The following is a 23551-nucleotide window of genomic DNA, read 5'->3' on the forward strand; positions in this document are numbered from 1 at the left end:
TCTCTCTCTCTCTCTCTCTCTCTCTCTCTCTCTCTCTCTCTCTCTCTCTCTCTCTTCCCTGTCCCCTCTCTCTCTCTTCCCTGTCCCCTCTCCCCTGTCCCCTCTTGCTCCCTCTCCCCACATCTCCCTCTCTCCCCCTCTCTTTTTCTCTCTCCTTTATGGGGTTGTTATTACCTTTGTATGCGGATGTGTGGGTGTGCCTGTGTGCGTGTGTTTGAAAAGCTTTGGACTCAGCTGGTTTTGCTGTAACTACAGTGTTCTGTAGGCCTGTGGTATCTGACACTGTGCATTGGTGTGCTCTCTTGGACATTTTAATAAATTTTTTTAACACTTCAACCCACTTGTCACTTCCATTTTGGTTCAGCTATCAGGATTGACAGTCATATTGTTTGAGGTTTGGGGGGCGGGGCTGGTGGTTCATACTCAGCTTGGTCAGCATTGCCCAGATGCCTATTGGTCACACTATGTTGGAAAGAAGGGGCGGTACATAGAGCACCAGACCTGGAGACAGGAGATCTTGGATTCAAATCTGGCCTCAGTCACTTCCTAGCTGTGACTTTGGATAAGTCATTTAACCTCAATTGCCTGGCCCTTACAGCACTCCTACCTTGGAACAGATGACTTAGTATAGATTCTAAGAAAGTTGGGGAGGGTTTTTGGGGAATGGGGTTAAATTTTTTAATTTTTTCCTCGCCTATATGTAAAAAAGTTTCCAACATTTTTTCAAAGAATATTGAGTCTCAAATTCTCTCCCTCCCTTACCCCCAATTCCCCACCCTCTTTAATATGGTAAGCAATCTCATATACTTTTTACATATACAATCATGTAAAATATTTTTCCATATTAATCCTTTTGTGAAAGAAAATTCAGAGAACAAAAATTAAGAAAGTGAAAAAAGTTCACTTTGATCTGGATCTTTTTGGTCAGTTCTTTTTCTCTGGAAGTTGAGGGCGTTTTTGTTTTTTTTTTTTAATCACAAATCTTTTGGGATAGTTTTGGATCGTTGTATTGAAGAGAATAGCTATTGTACATAAAGTATTCCTTTCACTGTATAATGTTCTCCTGGTTCTGCTTATTTCATTCTGCATCAGTTCGCGCAAGTCTTTCCAGGTTTTTCTGAGCTTTTCCTGCTTATCATTTTTTACAACCCAATACCATCATATACTATAACTTACTCAGACATTCCTCAGTTGATGGGCATCCCCTCACTTTCCAATTCTTTGCCCCATCTAAAGAGAGCTGCTTTAAGTATTTTTTGTACAGACAGGCCCTTCTCAAATTTGCCTCCTATAAAATGCATTGGAGCCAAATTCTTGCTTTATTCACTTTTCTCATTGCCATTCACTTTGTGAGGAAGACAAAGAAGAATCTGTAATGATAAAAATGAATAAAAGTGACTGCTCTTATTTTAAACAATTAGACCCATGCCCATTAGAGTATAAGCTCCTAGAGGGCAATTAATTGTTTTCCTTTTTCTTTGCAGCCCCAAAGCTTAGTATAGTGTCTAACCCAGGGTAGGTGGTTATCCAATATTTGTTTGCTGCTGCTACATGGGTAGATTGTTGGCCCCAGTCACTCACACTTACCAGCTGGGTGACCTGAACAAGTCACTTGACCTTGGTCTCCTCAGTTTTCTCACCTGTAAAATGGGGATAAGAATAGCACTTCCCTTCTGTGTTAGTTAAAATCACCTGGGGTTCTATTTGGAAGGATCGAACCTCAATATAGTGTTTGACAAACTTCTGTGGACCTGTGGGGGTCCTTAAAAACTACATTTCCCGTGGTCCAACGGGTTTCATGGGTTTCCTGTTTTGGATGACGTATTCAAGGTGAGGGACTGTTTGAAATTAGGGGGAAGAGACTTGGAACTTAAAGATGGCATCTCCCAAATTTCATTTTTACACTTCCAGGGTTGTTATGAGGATCTTTGCAAACCTTGAAGTGCTATATAAATGTTAGCTATTATTATTGATTGATAGATTGATTTGATGAGCACTTAGCACAAATACAAGGTCCCAGGCTTGGCCCTAGAGAAAAAGGGATCTGTGATGAAAGCAACAACTCTAGACGAGAAAATTTGTTGTTGTTCAATCATGTCTGACTCTTCTTGCTCTCCTAGAGAGAATGAATTATTGGCACTTTAGGGTCTAGGCAACCCCATTTTGAATTTTCTTGATAAAGATACTGGAGTGGTTTGCCACTTCCTTCTCCAGCTCATTTTACAGATGAGGAAACTGAAGCAAATAGGGGTAAGTGATTTGCCCAGTCACACAACTAGGAAGTGTTTGGGGCCCAATTTGAACCCCAAAATAGCCTATCTTTAGGCCTGGTTCTCTATCCACTGAACTGCCTAGCTGCCCCACTTCCCATACATATTTTTGGAAATAGATTGTATGGTATAAGATTTTTTGTGTTTAAATCCAACACATATTAGCTCTGGGCTTATAGACACATTATTTGTATTCTCTGAGCCTCAGTATCTTCATCTGTAAAATGGGAATGACAGTATAGCCCAAAACAGATGCATCAAACTCACATAGAAGCATGGGCAGCTAAACCATGCATAAGGATCCTTGTGGACCATATAATGACTTAGTTTTCCAATGTAATACTATCTATATTTGTTATATTTTCATTTAGCTTGTTAAACATTTCCTAACTACATTTCTGGTTTGGGCCACATTCAGGAAAGTGCTGAGTGTTTTACACCTCTGGTAGAGTGGACAGAGAGCCAGACTTAAGTCCTGCAGATCTGAGATCAAGTCTCACTTTTGCCATGTAAATTGTTAGTGCCCCAAGAAACTTGAAGAAAATAACTTGCTGAGAAGGGGCATCTCTTTATTGGCAGAGGGAGTTCTTTACCGGGAGCTTCCTCTGTGGATGAAATCCCAGGTCTCCTACCTGCTTCATACCAAGTGAGATGATCAATCAATCAATCAATCAATCAGCATTTATCAAGTGCCTCCTATGTGCCAAGTACTGTGCTGAGTGCTGGGCATAGGAAAAGAGGCAAAAGACATCACCTACCCAGTAGCTCAAGGATCTAAATAGTCATTCCCAAATTTTTAGAGCATTTGAGAAATGTTAGTTATTGTTGTTCATGCAGAGGGGACCCAGGCTCTTGGAGTCTGTCAGTGGAACCCAAACTTAGGCAGATGCTACAAAGCTGGAAAGGGTTTGAATAAGGGTCCAGTGTTGGACTCTGTGACTACCGTCCAAGCACCAGCTAGATTGTGTCACCCAGAGGTTGGCCGCCAAGGGATGACCCATTTCAGAATCATCGAAATCTCAGCAGGACTCCCCTCTTTGACATCTCTGATAAAGGCTCACCAAGTATCCCCTTGAAGTCTACTGTCTCCTTATGGAATGTTTCCAGAATGTAACTGGGATCCTCCCCTAAATTATTTGACCAGATAACCCCTACCCACTATAGATGATTCATTTGGGGACTAACAACACTAAGGCTTATGAAGTTCTGGACAAAGGACTGAACGCCTTGGGGACACAGGTGGTGTTTTCATGACTGTTATCAATGGAAGGCAGAATTAAGCCCAGAAAGGCAGATTTGGGAAGTAAATAATTGGCTCTCAATATCTTAACTGAGAAAAGGATTTGGATTTCTGGGCCCCAGATTAAAATAGAGGAACAATAATGAGTTCTCAGCCTTAATGAATTCTAGCATAAATATATTTGCTCAGAGTCTTATGAATTTCATCAAAAGGGTTTTAAATTGAAAAGGGACCAGGAGGGAGAAAATTGCTAACACAGATCTGACAAATTTGGTACCAGACAGTAGCAGGCACGTGGGAGGAGGAGGAGGACTAGCAAAAGAGGGCAAGTAATTCATTGGAGATGATAGCCAAGGAAAGAGCCGGCAATAACATGTCCATTTCCATCCAAATGCCCAAAGTGTGGGTAGCAAAAGAATGAACTAGAGGTCTTAATGCAATGAATTCAATTTAACCTCACTGACACAAGATGGGTTAGGTCTTGTGACTGGAATTTGAGCCAGACTAGATCCCGTTTAGAACCTTAAATTCATGTTTTGGGGAAGTATATTAACAATATGCACAAGGTATAGAAATCCTTAGGAATGATGTGAATGGGAGATCCATAGAAAATGTCTATGCTACTGGTATTTCCCTTTCAAAAATATCAAATATGAATTATATGTTATCAAAAGGACTTACCACAGATGGCACCGGAAGAGGCTTAAATTTCCTTATTTAACTTTGAAATTTCTCTGAGCCTCCTTTATCCTGGAGCTAGTCCATGCCTCAAAGGGGTCAAGTTAGTTTGAGGAACGTGCTATATCCAAGGAGATGTAGAAAGTGAGGCCAAACCTGCCTCAGATCGGAAGTCTATTCTAATGCTATTCTTTCTCAAGCAGGAGCCCCAGACTGCCTCTGGAGGAGTTGGCCAGCTCCCGGCATGTAATTAGCACTATGATGTTCTGGGTCTTAGGATGGCCAACCAATAGGCTTTTACTGATTTAAAGTGCGTTACCTAAAATTTTAGCCAGGATACTAGGACTCAATGGTTGTCTTGTCACCAAAGGAACAGCGTTGGAACCGTTGGTCTCAGTTGAGGTCTCAAGAGATCTCAGTGCCCTTAATTAAATAATGCACTCTATAAAAGGAAAGCCAAAGTTCCCACGAAATGCAGCCGGGCATCGTTTTACAATTACCTTGATGCAAAGCTAGGTAGTTCAGTGGATAGAGCCCCAGGCCTGGAGTTGGGAGCTCCTGGGTTCAAATATGCCCTTGAGCACTTCTAGGTGTATGACCCTGGGCAAATCCAGTTTCCTCACCTATAAAATGAGAATAATAATAGCATCTACCTTATAGGGTTGTTATGATGATTAAAAGAGACAGTACTTGGAAAATGCTTAGCATAGTGCTGGGCACATAGCAAACACTATCTAAATGTTAGCTATTATCATTGTTATTATTATCATTACCAGAAGTGATAGTACCCGACATCAACCAAACTGGTCTATACCAGTCCTCGATCTCCCACAAATTACCTTGTGGCTTTTTGGACTTTGGCACCTTGGATTAAACTATTCTTTTGCCCCAAAATGCCTTCTGCCCTCCTCTATGGCTATCTAAATTCTAGTGGCCTTTTAAGGTCCAGCTCAAATCCAGTTTTCACCATGAAACTTTCCTCAATGATCCCAGCCCAAATTGAATGCTCCTTTTTGTGGTCTCTTCTAGCAGTTACCATCTTTTCATTTAGTATAATCATGTCTTATTTGGCATAGTATTATTCAGTATTTAAAAAAAAAAAACCCTTACCTTCCATCTTAGAATCAATACTATGTGTGTATGTAATTGTGAATCATAAATATTTCCAGTGAGTAGAGAAAAGGGGACCTGCCTAAAAGGATTAATTTGGAAATATAAAGAACTCCTTGATAAATGTGAATTCAAAAACAAATTAAATTGGGGGCAGCTGGGTAGCTCAGTGGATTGAGAGTCAGGCCTAGAGACAGGAGGTCCTAGGTTCAAACCCGGCCTCAGGCACTTCCCAGCTGTGTGACCCTGGGCAAGTCACTTGACCCCCATTGCCCACCCTTACCAATCTTCCACCTATGAGACAATACACCGAAGTACAAGGGTTTAAAAAAAAAATTAAACTATCAAGGTGGTACTAGAACTATAATAGATGGCATTTATACAGTGCTTTAATTTCTCTTTATATCTCTTTATATCTCAAACCTTATTTGAGTCTCACAGTAACTCTGTGAGGTAGCTGTTATTATTATCCCCATTTTACAGGTGAAGAGTGAGACAAGCAGAGAAGTTAAAAGTGACTTGCCCACCATTCTGGATGGCGATTTGGAACTATGCCTAAAGGGCTTTAAAAGACTATCTGCCTTTTGATCCAGCCATAGCATTGCTTGGTTTATATCCCAAAGAGATAATAAGGAAAAAGACTTGTACAAAAATATTTATAGCCGCAATCTTTGTGGTGGCAAAAAATTGGAAAATGAGGGAATGTCCTTCGATTGGGGAATGGCTGAACAAATTGTGGTATCTGTTGGTGATGGAATACTACTGTGCTAAAAGGAATAAAGAACGGAGGAATTCCATGTGAACTGGAAAGACCTCCAGGAATTGATGCAGAGTGAAAGGAGCAGAACCAGGAGGACGTTGTACACAGAGACTGATACACTGTGGTAAAATCGAATGTAATGGACTTCTCTACTAGCAGCAATGCAAGGATCCAGAGCAAGGCTGAGGGACTTATGAGGAAGAACACTATCCACATCCAGAGAAAGAACTGTGGAAGTAGAAACACAGAAGAAAAACAACTACTTGATCACATGGGTTGATGGGGATATTATTGGGGATGTAGATTTTTTTTTTTTGTCCTGGGACTCCATTCTAGGAGCATAGGGCCACAACCAGTAGGCAATGGGTCACATAGTCACTCAGGGTCACCCAGCTGAGCCCGGGTTTGAACCTAGGACCTTTCGTCTCTTGGCCTGGCTCTCAATCCACTGAGCTAGCCCAGCTGCCCCTACTTTAGGTTGCAGTTTCTTTAGCAGATGTAGTTTTTACAGGGTGGGGTTGCTAGCCCCACGCCCAACCCTCCTCCTTTTTCAACCGGGCTAGGGACCGTCCTTGGCCCAGGAGTGGTAAGGGTGGGCAATAGGGGACAAGCGACTTGCCCAAGGTCACACAGCTGGAAGTGTCCGAGGCCGGACTTGAACCTAGGACCTCCAGTCTCTAGGCCTGGCTCTCAATCCACTGAGCCACCCAGCTGCCCTGGGGATGTAGATGCTAAACAATAACTCTAGTCCAACTATTAATAATATGGAATTGGGTTTTAATCAATGATACATGTAAAACCCAGTGGAATTGTGCATCGGCTAAGGGGAGTTAGTGGGGTTTGGGAAGAGGGAAAGAACATGAAACTGAAAATATTCAAAATAAAAAATAAAATGAAAAAAAAAAGTGACTTGCCCAAAGTCACACAGGATGTGTGAAGCAGAATTCAGGCTCCTGCCTTTCCGACTCTTAAGTCCTGCACAGTATCTACTGCCTGTACCTAGCCATTAATTTACCTTATCCTATTCACCAGGAAAATCAGTTTCAGGAGTCCCAGGCATACCTTTGGCATTGATATTCTCTACTCCAATGTATAGAAAGAACACAGGCTCTGGAATCAAAAGACCTGAGTTTGAATCTCTTCCCACTATTTGACCTAGTCAAGTCATTTAACGTCCTGGGCTGAGTTTTCTCATTTGGGAAAGTGAGGAGGTTGGAATAGATGACTTCTGAGGTCCCTTCCAGTCCTAAATGTAGGATGAGCTTATGAGTATATGCATTGGGGAATTGCAAAGACAACTTCTCATTCTCCAGCTCTACCTTTCTTTGAGTGGTGTTGTCATCTCCTAATAGGAATTCTATGTGAATTTTTTAAAAAAACATTTTGGTGATTTCTATTTCAGTATAATTGACTTTGTCATCCTGGATGTTTTATTTTGTGGAAGAGAAAAGATAAACATTTATATAGTACTCACTCTATACCATGCACTATGCTATGTACTTTACAATATTATCTCACTTGATCAGCACAATAACATTGGAAGGTAGGTGCTATTAGAATCCTCATTTATAGCTGAGGAAATTGAAGCAGAAGTTAAGTGACATGTCCTGGGTCACACAACTATTATGTGTGCCTATAGCTAGATTTGAACTCATGTCTTCCTGACTCCAGGCCCAGCATTGTATCCATGCACCACTTGGCTACCATTTAAAGACACTATTCTGGGATTAGCTGAGTGGCTCAGTGGATTGAGAGGAAGGCTTAGAGACAGGAGGTCCTGGGTTTAAATCTGGCCTCAGGCACTTCCTAGCTTTGTCACCCTGGTTGAGTCACTTAACCCCCATTGCCTAGCCCTAGCCTTTACCTTTCTTCTGCCAGGAAGCCAATACACAGTCCTGCTTCTGGCTTTACTTGTCCATATGATCATATTCCTTATGATTTCAAAATAGAAAAAAAACTAAAAGCAACTACAAAAAGATGGTCTTATTCTAGAATTCTAATAACTTTTTTTCTGAGTCTGTACCTTCCTATACAATAAAATAGTTGGTTCGTATGAGATGGTTAAAAGGCCAAAGAGAAAAGATATTTCTTTTTTTCCTTTTTTTTCCCCTTTGTCTAAGAAGTTGTTCTTCTTTGGGTTTTTTGTTTTGTTTTGTTGTTGTTTTATAGACATTAGGGAACAGCTAGGTGGCTTGGTGGATGGAGAGCCAGGCCTAGAAACGAGAGGTTCTGGGTACAAATCTAGCCTCAGACACTTCCTAGCTGTATGATCCTGGCCAAGTCACATAATCCCCATTGCCTAGCCCTTACCACTCTTCTGTCTTAGAACCAATACACAGTATTGATTCAAAGACAGAAGGTAAGGGTTATGAAAAAAATTTAATTAAAAAATTAAAAATAAATTAATAATAAAAATAAAAAAGGGTTATGAAAAAATTAAAAAGACATTATTCTGAGAAGTCCATAGGTGTCACCAACCTGACTGCTAAAGGGATCCAGGATCCAATGAGGTGCTAAGGACTTCTTAAGGACACTTAAGATGAGTGCAGATTTACCCTCTCTGAAGAATTCCGTGGCCCCATTCTATCACATAAACCTGCCTCCTCCCTGGATCTGCTATAATTTACTGAGCGCCGATCAGATGATCTCAGTACAGTAGGATCACTCTCCACAGTAACAGAGAGAATGTTAATAACCAAATAGGTGTTTTATTATTTGCATTAAAATGATGGCAGCGATGAGAGGGTACAGAATAAAACACCTCCCCAGCTCTTCGGGCCCCAGAGCTTCTCTTGGCCCCAGCCAGACCCCTGACAAGTTGCAGGATGCTCTGAAGTCAGGAGCTCTAGAAAGGGCATTATTTCCGTTGGTTCAGCCTCTCCTTCCACCAGCACGCAAAAGAATGTGGACAACACAACAGAGTTCCCAACTGATCTAGAAAGGATGTTTCTTTAACGATGACTAAGAAATTCCAGACCTGGGTCGCAGCTCCTTGTCCCAACACAGAGTTCACAAATGGAACCGTGTAGGACGCAGCTCAAAAATCTAGATTTTTGTCTTTTGGGGTCCTGACTCCGGTGGGCCCCTCTGAGTACTTCTCACCTCGACATCTCATCATTTATGGAGTAGGGGGAAGAGAGTTCATGGCAGGCCCCAGCAAGGATGGCTTTTCATCATTTGACCCTGGTAGCTCCCTGACCTCTATCCCTTCAGTTCGTTTTTAGAAGCCAAGCCCACTTCATAAAGAGTGACATTTTTGATGTCGAGACGGTATTGAAGATGACTTAGTGCTAGTTGGTAGAGTATTAAAGACCTGAGTTCAAGTCTTGCCACAAATACATATTAGCTGTGAGACATTGAACAAATCATTTTATCTCTCTCATCCACAGTTTCCTCAACTGCAAAATAAGGATAATAATGGTAACTTACTTCACAGGGTTGTTGCAAGGATCAAATGACGTAACATATATAAAGTGCTTTGCAAATCTTAAAGCACTATTTAGAGACAGCTAGGTGGCACAATGGATAGAGTGCCAGGCCTGGAATCCGGAGGACCTGAGTTCAAATGTGGCCTCAGACACTTCTTAGCTGTGTGACCTTGGGCAAGTCACTGAAACCCCAATTGTCTAGCCCTTACCTTCTTCTGTCTTGGAATCAACAGTATGTATCAATTCTAAGACAGAAGGTAAAGGTTTGGGTTTTTTTTAAAGCACTCTTTAAATACTAGCTATTGTTGTTTTATCACATCCCTTCTCTCCCACTAGGATTTATATCTTATCCCCCCCAACATCTGTCCCTTGGCTGCCACATCTCATCACTTCTGATTATACACATCCCTCTCTAACCTCCACCCACAGTCAAAGCCCCTGCACTCCCACTGTGCTATGTATGAGTATGAAAAGCTAAAGACCAAGAGAAACCCTACATGTATAGAAGATAGAAGCAGCTAGATGAATACTAGAGAGCAGCATAGTCTTGTTAAGATTGGAAGAACCCGTAAACAAAAACCAACCAACCAACCAAAAAACCATGATAAACACAGAATAAATCTCCACAGCAGCTTCTCTGAAAAAATCTTAGTGAACTGCTCTCAATGTGGGTCAACAGTGGGATATGATGGCCAAAAAAGTAAAATTATTTTAGTCCGCTTCACAGGGAGAATGTGCAGGATTGGGGAAGCCATAATGCTATCTTCTCTGCCTTAGCCAAGTCCCCAGAGTTGTTCAGTTCTAGACATCACATTTAGGAAAGATAGATAAGATGGAGTGGGTCCAGAAGAAAGTGGTTAGAATAGAATGACTGGAAGACATAGACAGAGAGAGGAGAGATGGAGACAGAGAGAGATGGAAAGAGAGAGGAGAGAGTCAGAGAGGAAGAGATCCACAGCCAGAGAGGGAGACAGACAGACAGATAAAGAGAAACAGAGTGGAAGAAAGAGAAAGAGGTGGGAGAGAAAGAGAGAAAGAGAGAAGAAAGAGAAAGAGAGAGAGAGAGAGAGAGAGAGAGAGAGAGAGAGAGAGAGAAAGGGAGGGAGGAAAGGAGAAAGAGGCAGAGAGAGAGGCACACACACAGAGACAGAAACCAAGACAGAGAGATAATCAGAGAGACAGGGGGCAGAGGAGAGGGAGAGGGAGAGGGAGAGAGAGAGAGGGAGAGACAGAGACAGAGACAGAGACAGAGACAGAGACAGAGAGACAGAGACAGAGACACAGAGAGAGAGACACACACAGAAACCAAGACAATGAGACAGAGAGACAGAGAGACAGGGGCCAAAGGGGAGAGAGAGAGAGAGGGAAAGGGAGAGAGGGAGAGACAGAGAGACAGAGAGAGACAGAGACAGAGAGAGAGAGACAGAGAGAGAGAGAGAACATGGCCTGGAGAAATGAGGACGGCTTCCCAGTGGAAATAGCACAAACTGAGCCATAAAGTTTGGAGTCAGGAGGTAGAATCTAGGAGGGAATACATTGAGAAAGGTTTGCAGGAATGCATACAAGTGAGAATTGGCATAAGAGGTCTGGAGAACAGCAACTAGTTTGGCTGGAATGTAGAGTGAACCAAGGGGAAGGAACAGTGTGAAATAAGGCTGGAAATAATTCTTTATAATAACAACCTTTTCCATGAATTGAATTGGATGCAGTACAGGTTACAAAGTGTTTTTCTCATACCCCTGGGAGGGAAGCCCACTAGGCATTATTATTCTCATTTTTTAAAGGAAGAAACCAGGCCCCACAGAGAAGTGATTTTCCTAAGATCACATATGGAGTCAAAGCAGGAGTTGGAACTCAAAACCAGGCCACCTGACTGCCACTGGGACACAGACTTTGCCTTCCTGATTGAGGTAAAGATCACAGCTGCTATGCTGCTTGCCCTCTGCACACATGCTGACCAAGGGCAGGAGAAAGTCAACTCTGAATTAAAAATCTGCTGTGTTTGGAGCATGGAGAGGGAGGGGAGGAAGTCATTAGTGCAAGCTGGCTGCCTTGGAGCCAAAAAGAGAATCCCAGCTGTTATCATCCATAGTCAGTTTTTAAGATCTACCCACCCACATCAGATTCCAGTGGACATCCAAGGTCGAATCATCCCTCCCCACCTCACCTAAACTATCCCTCCTCATCTGAAATCCAATGCAATGCAATAAGCATTTATTGGAGCTTACTTTGTGCAAGGCACTGTGTTAGGCACTGGGAATGCAAGAGCAAAAGGAAAAAACAGTCCTGCCCTCAAGAAGCTTGCATTTTCCTGGAGGGTTTTACATGCACAGATAATTCTATGCAGGAAAATTGGGGATGGGGAGGAAAGAGCTCTCTTTTTTAATACTTTCCTGAAGAAAGCTTTACCCCTCCTTGGGCCCTAGATAATAAATAAGAAGTTCTTCCTTGGCCTGATTTGAAAGATCAACCCAATTAAAGGTCTTGTTCCTAAATCCCATTCTCTTTGCACTGGAAAAGAACAGCTCCAAGCAGCCACCATGACTCCACTAATGGTGAACACACAGAGGCAGCAAACACAAAGAAAAGGCTCTTCCACCAGATGGGAGTTCCATCATTTAACATTTATTAATGTGGAGAGAGCCTTTACCAGCCTCTAGTTTGGGGATCACAGCTGCGTCCCCTCACATTCCCTAGTGCCCCCTTTCAACATGGAATCTTCTAGCTTGGGAGTTTTGATGCCAAACATACTACAAAGGGTCTGGCCCTGAGCAGCTGGGAGCAGAAGCATTCTGCCCACCCAGCCGGAGGGTGCCCCAGGTGAGCTGAACCTCATCTCAGTCTTTGTCTCTCTTTTTTGTTGTATGTAAGAGAAACCTTGATGGGGACGTGCAGATAAAGCAGGCACAGGCTGAGATGGGTTGGACCTGCACTTTTATTTGGGGCAAGAGGACTAGACAAGCAGGATGAGGCTTAGGTCCTGGAAGGGGAAGATCTTCTCCTCCCCAGGTAACCCTGGGGGTAGTGGGGACAAGGGACTGGTTCATGCAAACCTCTTGCCTCCCAGTCATAAGATCACACATTTGGACCTGGAAGGGAGCTTAGAGGTCGTCTAGTCCAAATCTCTCATTTTGAGGATGAAGAAACTAAGGAGTTACCCAGAGAAGTTACATGACTTGTGACTTGCCCAAGGTCACACAGATAGTGTCAGAGCATGGTCCTTTGCTCCAAATCCAGTGCTTCCGTGGCTTTGCTGATGTCCTGTCCCTGTAGGAAGTTCAGAGGAAAAGGAGAAGGGGAGAGGAAAGCAGCTTTTGGGTCCCGGGGAACCAGGCCTTCTGTTTTCCGATTGTAAACGTCCCGAGGCCGCCTGCGGAGTCGGGCGCAAAGGATGCCACCTGGAGGCTGAGGTAACAGTCCCCACAGGGATGACTGGGCGGCTAGGAAGAGGTCCGTCACCGTGGTGACAGGTGGAGGGAGGAGCCAGTCACTATGGCAACAGCAGAAGTATTCCTTCAGGGGGTGGGGCAAAGGTCAGTCACCATAGCAACAGCTCGGAGGACCCTCAGCCCTGATCACCATAGCGACTGCTAGAGGACCCCTTCCCCTCCCAGAGGCAGGGCAGTTGGTCTTCCCGCCGAAGTCTCGAAACATCATACCTCCCTCCCCCAGGAGGAGGGGCAGAGGCCAAAGTTCCTTCCCCGGGGGCAGGGCAGATGCTGGTCCCCATGGCAACACCTAAAAAAATGCCCTCGCTGGGGAGAATGGAGTGGATGTTGGTCTCCATGGTGACACCCAGAAATCCCTCTGGCCAGGGGGTGGGGGAGAAAAAAACCGATCAGATACTGGTCCCCATGGTAACATCTTAGAAAAAACCCCTTCCCCTCCAGGGGAAGTAGCGGATGCTGGTCCCCGAAGAGACACACAGTCCCTCCCTGGGGGCATGGCAAATGCCAAACCCCTTGGTGACCGCTGGGGGAGCCCCTTCCTGGACCTTCCCCCAGTTAGACGTGCAGGGGCCTCCAGGCGCTTGGGTCCCGCCAGCCCCAGCCCCAACGCGCTGCTCCTGGGTCCCGGGAGCCCGGCGCCCGGTAGCAGTAGACGCCGAAAAGGCGGTGTTTCTTGTCCGGGAAACCGAGGTTGCGCACTCCCGGCCGCTGGCCTCCGCAGCGAGCCCGCGGGTTGACGATGGGATAGCGCACGCTGCCATCACCCAGCCAGCCGGCCTCGCAGCGGTCCAGCAACTGCAGCTTCCAGGCGGCGTACAGCTGGCCCACCTTGGCCACTGCAGCGCCGCTTCCGGCACATGCCCGCACGGCCTCCGGGAAGCTCACCTTGCGGTAGGGCTTCAGGAAGAATACCTGACCTGCGGGCACAGACACAGAGGATGAGCCCGGGCTCAGAGGACAACCTGACCCAGGCCCAGCCTTTGGCCTCATTCCCCAGTCTCCCCCCTCCCCTGAACTGGCTCTTGGGGCACCTCCAGGAGCCCTGGAGCCTCCTGGGCCTGAGGATACTCCCTGGCATTCCATCCTGCCCTCCTCCTCGCCAAAAACACCCCAGCTCCTCTCTTCAGGGCAGTGTTCTTCTACCTCTCTCTCAATACTCTCCTTATCTCCTCCCTCCTCCCGGCTTCCCAAGAGCTCTGTTCCTCCTCTTTCCCTCAAGCTTCCAAGGTAAAGATTCCTCCCATACCTCTCCATCAGGGATACCTCCACAGGCCAACAATCACATTCACACACACCACCTCCCACCTCTAGGTAAATATTACCTGAACAAAGCTCAGACCTGCTGGGTCAAAAGCACAAGCAGCCTTGCAGTGTGTCACACTCAGAGCCACACCTGGACACCAAGTCACACTCGTGAAAATCACAGCCTCCTACATGGATTAGCTGGTGAATTATCAATAACATTCATTCATTCATTCACTCAACTGTCCCTGAAGCCTGTTTAATGCAGCCCTTGAGTTCTCCTTGTAATGATGGGAAGGCAGATAGCTGTGACCCAGTGTCACCCTTCCCAAAGGCCACAGTCTAATTAGAGGGATCAAGCACAGACCCACAGAACCACAATATAGATGACAGCATGATCAGGAAGAAAAAAAAACGGGGGCAGCTGGGTAGCTCAATGAACTGAGAGCCAGGCCTAGAGACGGGAGGTCCTGGGTTCAAATTTGACCTTAGACAATTTCCCAGCTGTGTGACCCTGGGCAAGTCACTTAACCCCATTGCCTAGCCCTTACCACTCTTCTGCCTTGGAATCAATACGCAGTATTGATTCTGAGACAGAAGGTAAGGGTTTTGTTTTTTGTTTTTTGTTTTTTTAAGAAAAGGGAAGGAAAAATAAAAAGTACTGAGGGGGCTCAAGGAAGGGAGAGAGGGAAGAGAGAAAGTCTTGTAGAAGGAGGAGAAGGCTTGAAAAGATAGATTGAGACAAAATCAAAAGACCTCAAATGTCAGGCTGTTGGACTTTGTTCTATGGACCACTGAGTCATGATGGTGTATGAGCATGGGAAGGTTTAGGGAAAGACTACTGGACTTGGGGTCAGATATTCCATTGCTTCAAATTCCAGCTCTAACACTACTTGTTTGAACAAATTTGCTTCACTTGCCTGGACCTTCCTTGGTTCAGCTATAAAAAGAAGGGGTTGGATGAAATGATCTTGCAAATTCCTTTTAGCTGTAAGTTAGAGATGCATGGATCTAGAGATAGAACGGGCCTCCATCAAATCCAGCTGCCTCAAAAAGAAGGTGAAAGAAATGTCTGGAGACCATGCTATATACTAGAAGGAAGTAGCCTGGATAAGAGAAGACTTGGGAGAAGATGGTAGCTTTCTTCAAATTTTATAAAGGGCCACGACAAGCACAAACAATTAACTTTGTTCTTGTCCTCAAAGGCAAAAACCAGAAGCACTGATTAAGAGTGGTGAAGAGATATATTTTGAGCTCAAAAGAAGGCAAATGTTTGAACAGTGAGAGCAATCCTAAATTAGACCTGGTTGCCCCAGGAGATGGCTGGATATTCCATCTCTACAGATCTCCCCAAAGGATGATGGATGCCCTCTTGTCTAGTGTGTTGTAGAGAGGTGTTCTTGCTGAAGTAGAAGCTGGATTTGATGGCCAAGTCTAAACTTCTGTGATTCTGGAATGGGTCAAGTCCAAAATGAATCTGAGGCTCAAGTACTAGAGATTGGGTGTGTTTTTGGTGATGGGTTGTAAGGGAGGGTAGGAATGGATGGTAGAACCACTGACCAGGTCAGGGAAATGAGGAGGAGCAGGCTTTCTAGAAGACAGTGTTGGGTTTGGGGGAGGATGAATTTGAGTTAATCCAATATCAAACTATCCCATTAAGTTGCACAGGGATTCACACAATAATACAAACAGTTGGCATCTTTGCATAAACAATGTTAAAAGCAATCTCACACCCCCTCCAAGCAGTCATACAAACCACCCAGAATTGCAGACCAAACATTTCACTGTGTTGCCAAAAGCAGTGTTCATTACTGGCTCTTCTGAGATGCCCTTCACTTGCCAAGGCCTGTACAAAGCCTTAGAAACTTCAATTGGCTCTAATCACCAAGGGGGTCTGTCTCCCTCTAATCACCTCCAATACCCATGCAGAGGAATAACAAGAGACATCTTCAGTTCTGGGGCACTAGGGGATCATCTGCGGCAAAAGTGAAACCTCCAGTTGACTAGCATAGGAGAGGCACCCAAAGGCTCCTCTCCTGAGTCTGGGTGAAAGGGTGTCTTATCTGAGCCAGAACCTACTGAAGATGTGGTTAATGTAGCCACAGTCTCTGACTAAGTCCTGTGGTGAAGTGAAAAGGAGAAGAAAGGAAGGAATCTCTTAAAATTGGAGTGAGCTGATAAATAATCAAAGGCTATCAACAGGCAGTTTTCAAATAAAGAAATCAAAGCTATCAATAATTATACAAAAAATGTTCTAAGTCACTCTTGATTAAAGAAATGCAAATTAAATGACTCTGAGGTACCATCTCATACCTATCAGATTGGCCAATATGATATCGAAGGAAAATGATAAAGGGGGGAATGTGGCAAAATTGGACACCAATGCGTTGCTGGTGGAGTTGTGAACTGATCCAACCATTCTGGAGGGCAATTTGGAATGATGCCCAGAAGGCTAAAAAGAATGCCTGCCCTTTGATCTAGCAATACACTGCTAGGTCTGTATCCCAAAGAGATAAAAAAAAAATAATTTTTTTAAGGGAAAGGACCTGCTTTTACAAAAATATTTATAGCTGCTCTTTTTTGTGGTAGTAAAGAATTGGAACAATTTTTGGTATATGATGGTGATGGAATACTATTGTGCTATAAAGGAATGATGAACAGGATGACTTAAGAAGAAGGAAAAACTTTCATGAACTGATGCAGAGAAAAATAAGCAGACCCAGGAGAACACTATGCAAAGTAATTGCAATATTGTGGAACAATCAGATGTGATAGACTTTGCTACTAACAGCAATACAATGATTCAGGACAATTCTGAGGGACTTCTGAGAAAGAACACTATCCAAATCCTGGGAAAGAACCGTGGGAGTAGAAATGCAGATGAAAACGTATGATTTATAACTTGTTTATTTTGGCGTATGTTTTGAAGTTTTGGCTTTATAAGATAATTCACTTACAAAAATGAATAATATGGAAATATGTTTTGTCTGATAATACATGTATAACCCAGATTGAATTGTTTGCCAGCTCCAGGGGGGGAGAGGGAAGAAGGGAGGGAGACAATATGGATCATATGACTTTAGAAAACTTATGTGGAAATTAGTTATTAAAATGAAATTAGAATGAGAGACTAGAACTGAAGGAAGGAAGAACCGACAGAAGGACCAGCTGGAATAGGAAAGTCAAAAGCTTGGGTTTGGGGCATATATAAGAGAGTTGAGGTGAGGAGGGCTGAGGGACTTTCAGGTCAGGAAGGAGCTGATAGGACAGTCAAGTGAAGGCGGAAGAGCTGCCGAGAGATAAGAGAGGAGTAGCTGCTGGGAGAATGAGGATGCGGGAGTCAGGCTGGCAGGGATGAGAGACGGCTTGGAGACCTGAGTGGGTTTAGAGAGAACAGTGAAGATGGGGATGGGCGGGGGGGGGGGAGGGGGGGGAAGAGACGGTGTGTGGCAGGGGCGGGGCTAGTGACTTTGATGAAAGGAGGCAGAAAGGAAGGTGGAGCCGAGGGGGTCTGGGGAGGGAGGAGCCCGCAGGCCAGGCTGGGCACGCGCTTACCCTGCAGATTGGACGTGAAACAGAAGGCGTCGTAGCGCTCGTCTTCCTTGTGGCGGTAGCCATAGTTGCGCACGCCCACTGGAGACTCGCGGCGGCCGCACTCCTCGCGCGGCTGGCCCACGGGGTACTGCACGGAGCCGTCCTGCAGCCAGCCCGCGTTGCACCAGTCTAGGCCCTCGCGCCACGCCGCGTGCAGCTGCTCGTAGGAGGCTAGGATGCCATCTTGCTCGGCGCACGCCCGCTGCGCCTCGGGGTAAGTCAGCGTGTAGCGACCCAGCCGGGGATGGTAGGGGAAGATCACACCTGATTTGGGACGAAAGTGGAAAAGCTGAGATTAAAAAGGCCCAGGCGTAGAGACTCTCCCATCTGCCCCCTCCATCTCCCCCATCATCCCTCCTGCACAGAGGCCACCAGAGTCCCCTCCCCAAAGCCTACAGTGGGACATTCTAGCCTGTTCCCGGCTATTAAGCCCCAAAGCATCCCATCCGCCTCTGGGTGGCCCAGGCACCAGGCGAGACTTACCTTGTCCACAGTTGAGGCTCCGGATTATCAACCCCCAACCCCCCTTGGCTTATTTTCCCCAGAAATTCCCCCCTCACACCTTTTCACCCATTATTCATGGCTAGCCAAACCGAAAAATCCACTTCTTTTTTTCCTTTGCTCATGCATTCCCCAGTCCTGGAATGCCCTCTCCCCATCTAAATTTGCTGTGGGACCCCAAGGGTATCTTCTCTTCCTTAATTCCAGTTTCCTCATCTATAAAATGAGTTGAATTTGATGATCTCTACCTCAATTCCAACTCTAACATGATGTCCTACCTCCTAAAATATCTCCTGGCTCCAAGATTCTGTTCTAGGGGACTCTTCTAGCTCTAACACTCAGTAGTTTGAATTTCTACTGGTCTTACTAGTCAAAATCCAACTTTCTCCGATCCACCAAAATAGAAATAATTTTTCCTTCCTCTGAACCTCTCACCCTTCCCGATCCCTACTGAGCCTGTATCAAAGGACTTTAATTCCACCCTACCTGGTATGGGAAATTACCTGTCTACTTATCTCTTACTAGATTAAGCCACCTGAGCAGAAAGACCATGCCACAATCATTTTTCTATTTTCCCTAGCACCAGGCTCAAAGCAGGCATTCTGTAAATAATATCACCAAAAAAATTAGCCCATCAGAACTGGAAAAATACCTTCAAGATGGTCTAGTCCAGTGATAGCAAACTTTTTAGGAATTTTTAGAGACCATGTGCCATGCCCCAGACTATGAACTGTGCCCTCCACCTAGACCCCCTTACCTTGCCACCTCACCCCAGTCTGGGGAGGGAGAAAGAAGGGAGGGAAGTGGCCTGAGTGCTCCGCTCAGGGGAGGGAGTAAGCTCAGAGGGGCAGGGAGGCTTGGTGGAGAGGGGGAAGGAAGCAGCTCCACCAAGTCCCTCTGCCTTTTTAGTTACTAATTCTGCTGGGGATGGTGTACATGCCCATCTTTGACTTGTATGCCATAGGTTCGCCATCATGAGTCTAGACCACCATACTTATTTTACAGAAGAGGAAATTGAGAAATACCTCTTGCAGTCTAAATGTTGGTATTTAACCAAGTATATAGCCAGGTATGTGTATTTATATATAAAACCCTCAAGGCAAGGCTCTGACCTGACTTTATATGTTCTTCTTTTGCAGACTTATCAGCCTCTTTATATCTAGCTCTAATCTTCCTCCCTCCTTTCCCCACCATTGAAATGAAAATCTGTATCACTTACTGCATGCTGAATGTCTCCACCTGGATTTCCCACCAGAATCACAAATTCAATATGTCCAAAAAAGAACTCATCCTCTTCCCCTCCTTCATCTTCCCCTCTTTCTGATGAGGGTGCCACCAACATTCTAGCATCACATTCGTGACCTTGGAGTTATCTTTGACAGTTTGCTCCTCATCCACTCATCTGCTAAGTCTTGTGTATTTTACCAAAATTTATCTCATATTCACCCCCTTCTCTACTTAGACAACCAACACCAGAATTCAGGACCTCATCTCCTCTCCCTTCAACTATTGTAATAGCTTCCTAATTGGTCTCTGCTTACAAATAGCTACTATTTAATAGCACTTCAAGGTTTGCAAATGGCATCTCATTTTATCCTCACAACAATCCCGAGTGCTGTTATAATATCCATTTTGCAATTGGGGAAGCTGAGGCTGAGAAAAGTTAAATGAATTGCCTAGAATCATGAAGCTAATAAATATCTGAGTTCAGATTTTTAAACCCAGGTCTTCCTTGCTCAGGACCCAGAACTCTATGCCACCAGCTGCCTCAACTTCCTTTATTTCTAATTTGCCTTCCACAAAGGACCAAAGTAATCTTCCAGAAGCAGAGAGATAAACACATCACTCCCCTACTCAAAAACCTTGGTGGTTTTCTATTGCCTCAAAGGGCCTCTGCCATTGCTCTTCCACCTGCCCTCCTAACATTATTTGAAATTACTCTAGATCCCACTCTACATTCTAATCATATTGGATTACTTACTGTTTCCAATCAGATACATCATTCCCCACTTACACATCTGGATTAATCATCCCCTATCCTTGGAGTACATACTCGTCTCACCTTTGCTTCTCTGAATGCTCATCCACCTTCAAGGCTCAGCTGAGCTGCCACCCTCTTGTGGGAGCCTTCCTTGGTCCCCCCCTCCGCCCCCCGCCAGATTTTGGCATTCTCCTCTTCTTCAAAGTAATCTTTACTCATTTGTATAATCTCATATTCCCTTAGGAGAATGTAAGCTCTCTGAAGGAAGGCCCTGCTTTGTTTTTGTCTTTGAATCCCCAAGTACCTATTTGTAGAACTGGGTTATATAATCTCAGCCTAGACGACATGGAGATTTAAATGGCAGTGCCAGGACTAGTCCCAGAATTGTTTATGAAAGAAAGGCTGACCTATCCCCCAATGCTAACTCCCCATCTTATTGGGGGAAACAATTCCCTCCTCCATAGACTGATCAATACTCATGTCTCAAAGGGAAAGAGACCCAGAGGAGATCGCAGGGCCATATACATTCTTTTTTTTTTTTTTTAAACCCTTACCTTCCATCTTAGAATCAATACTGTGTATCAGTTTTAAGATAGAAGAGTAGTATGGGCTAGGCAATGGGGGTTAAGTGACTTGCCCAGGGTCACACAGCTAGGAAGTATCTGAGGTCAAATTTGAACCCAAGACCTCCTGTCTCTAAGCCAGACTCTCAACCTACTGAGCCATCTAGCAAACTCTCACACATACATTCTTACCGATGCTCATGGGTTTCAAGACAGCACAACCTCATCTATTAGTGATTCCAATGGGAAGGACAGGGAATTTCAGATAAGGAAGGAGGAAAGGGAGGGTCTTTGAAGCCATATTTGAGGTTAATGAATATCCTTCTCCCTTCTTCAAGCTACTAAGACCACAAAACTTAGCTCTATGATGCAATAAAAATTATTATTATTACTTGCATTTATATAGTATTTTAAGGTAAAGCAAAATACTTTATATATGTTAACTCACTTGATTCTTACAATAGTCCTATAAGGACAACCCTGTGAGATAATTACTATTATTATCCTCATTTCTAGGATTTGCCCAGGATCACACAGCTAGTAAGGGTCTGAGGCAGGATTTGGACTTAGGTCTTTCAATTCCAAGTCCCACACTCTATCCTAGGATCTCACAGTCAGAAGATCTGGGTTCAAATTTCAGCTCTAACACATATCAGCTGTATGATACTGGGAAAATCACATAACCTATCTGTGTCCCAATTTCCTCATCTATGAAACAGAAAAAAGAATTCCTGTTTTACCTGTCTCCGAGCCCTGTTTTGAAGAAACTGCTTTGTAAATATTAAAATATGGCTGGAATGTGAATTTTTATTTTAATAATTTTATTCAATTTAACCAGGTGTTCACAGAATGTGGTTTGGGAACCCTAAGCATCTCACCCCTCCCTCCATTAAAGACCTCTTCAGGAGGTCCTTAAGATCAAAATCATTTTCACAGTAATAGTTGTTTTAATTTCTAAAAAAGTAACTGTCCTAATATAACCCACTTCAACAAAAGCTCTTTTCGGGGGGTTGGGGAGGGTGGGAGAATCCTTCAATAATTTTTAAGAACGTAAAGAAGTCCCAAGATCAAAAATGTTCAACAACCACTGTTAAAAACCATTCTCTGAAGTCTCGGCTTTTGGGGCAGTGGATAGAGTGCTAGACCTAGAGTGGGGAGAACCTGGGATCAAATCTGACCTCAGACACTTCTAGCTGTGTGATCCTAGGTAAGTCATTTAAACCAGTTTGCCAACTTAGGAGAACTTATGTGGAAAATTATTATTACATATAATTGGTAAAAATAAAAAATAAACCAGTTTGCCTAGCCTTCCTTCTTCAAGTTGATACTAGGAAAGAAGGTAAGGGTTTAAAAAAAAAAAAGACTCTACTTTTGCCTACAGATAGGGCCAAAGTGGTCCTGAGAAGCCTTTAGTGCAAAGTAGGCCCCTAACCTGGATTGCTAGAGGAAGAGGATGCTCTGACTTACTCCCACCCATCTGACTGAGTCCACTGACTTGGATTTCCCTGTTCTAAATCTATCACTGTCTTCTCTCCAAAGACAGTAACGATTTGTCTAGGTCCCTTCCAGCCCAGAGATCTTCTTTCAGTGCTGAACACTCCATATAGAAAATGTCTTTGGTATCTCCCTAATATCATCTGTTGCTACGTGTTTTAGCTGTCTGGACCCATCATATAAATTACCCTCTTCCCCAGTGCCCAGCTCTGCAGACAGGAAATAGATGCTAAAAATATTTTTATCCATTGAAATTGTTCGAGGACCTTTGGAGTCTAAGATGCTGTGATTCTTGGATCCTGAAGTCAATATTAATAAAAATCCAGGTTTTTTCCCAGAGACTGAATCGAGAAATAGATGTTGAACTCCTTGAAAGTGAGAGGACTGTCACCTTAAGGTATCGATTTGCCTCTTCACATAGACTAAGCACTTAATAGATAGTTTTTAATTAATTCATTCAGCGTGTGAAAGCCCACTGCCTTGGGAAGCAGCTCATTCCACTTATGAAAGCCCTAATTGTTAGGAGGTTTTATTTTCCCCTGAAATCAAATCTAAACCTACCTTTGTGTAATTTCTACCATTGCTTTCTGTTTGGCTTTCTGAGATCAAGAAGGACATGTGGGATCCCGTTTTCCATGACTGCCCTCTAAATATTTTCCTCCCTCAGTTTTCTCTTCTCTATCTTAACCATCCTTAGTTCCTTCTGTCAATCCTCATGTACTATGATTTGAAGGTCCTGATTAACCATCCCACTTGCCCTCCTCTGGAAACTCTACAACTTATTGATGTCTTCCTAAAATTAGTGTCCAGAACTAAATATAATCATCTCAGTGGCTCTCCAGAGGGAAGTCCAGAGATCCTTTCCTTTCCCAGCTCATGGATGCTAGATGCCTGCCTTGAAGATGGCATTAATTGTCCTGGCTGCCATCTTGCACTGTTGACTTTTGGCAGACTTTCAGGTCACTAAAACCCCTGGGTCTTTTTCAAACAGATTTTATACTTGCAAAGCTGGGAGGTGGGAGTAGGAGCAAAGTTTAATCTCAAGTATTAGACTACATTTATCCCTAGTAGATTTCATATTATTAGATCCCGGTTAATATTCTTATTGGAAATTTTTTTGAATTCTGACTCTCATCCAAACAATTAAAAGGAATTTGTCAAGCTCCAGGCAGTTCAGTGGCTCAGTAGATAGAGAGTCAAGCCTAGAGATGGAAGGTCCTGGCTTCAAATCTAGCTTCAGA

The 23551-nt window shown here is 44.0% G+C and overlaps 2 protein-coding genes across 2 annotated transcripts in view; one reads left to right on the forward strand and one right to left on the reverse strand.

Annotated features, from left to right (window-relative positions):
- The window catches only part of NCAN (neurocan), a 78229-nt gene extending 65276 nt beyond the window's left edge, over nucleotides 1-12953 (forward strand). The window contains exon 8 of the mRNA XM_044685310.1: nucleotides 12760-12953. Within this exon, the coding sequence (XP_044541245.1) occupies nucleotides 12760-12953 (194 nt within the window). The remainder of the gene's footprint in view (nucleotides 1-12759) is intronic.
- A 537-nt stretch (nucleotides 12954-13490) lies between these two features.
- Nucleotides 13491-23551, reverse strand: part of HAPLN4 (hyaluronan and proteoglycan link protein 4) — a 46181-nt gene continuing 36120 nt past the window's right edge. The window contains exons 13-14 of the mRNA XM_044685311.1: nucleotides 17733-18035; nucleotides 13491-13852 (exon numbers count right to left, since the gene is read on the reverse strand). Coding sequence (XP_044541246.1) covers nucleotides 13491-13852; nucleotides 17733-18035 — 665 coding nt within the window. The remainder of the gene's footprint in view (nucleotides 13853-17732; nucleotides 18036-23551) is intronic.

The sequence above is a fragment of the Gracilinanus agilis genome, chromosome 1, assembly GCF_016433145.1.
Source record: "Gracilinanus agilis isolate LMUSP501 chromosome 1, AgileGrace, whole genome shotgun sequence".
Classification (NCBI taxonomy): Eukaryota; Metazoa; Chordata; class Mammalia; order Didelphimorphia; family Didelphidae; genus Gracilinanus; species Gracilinanus agilis.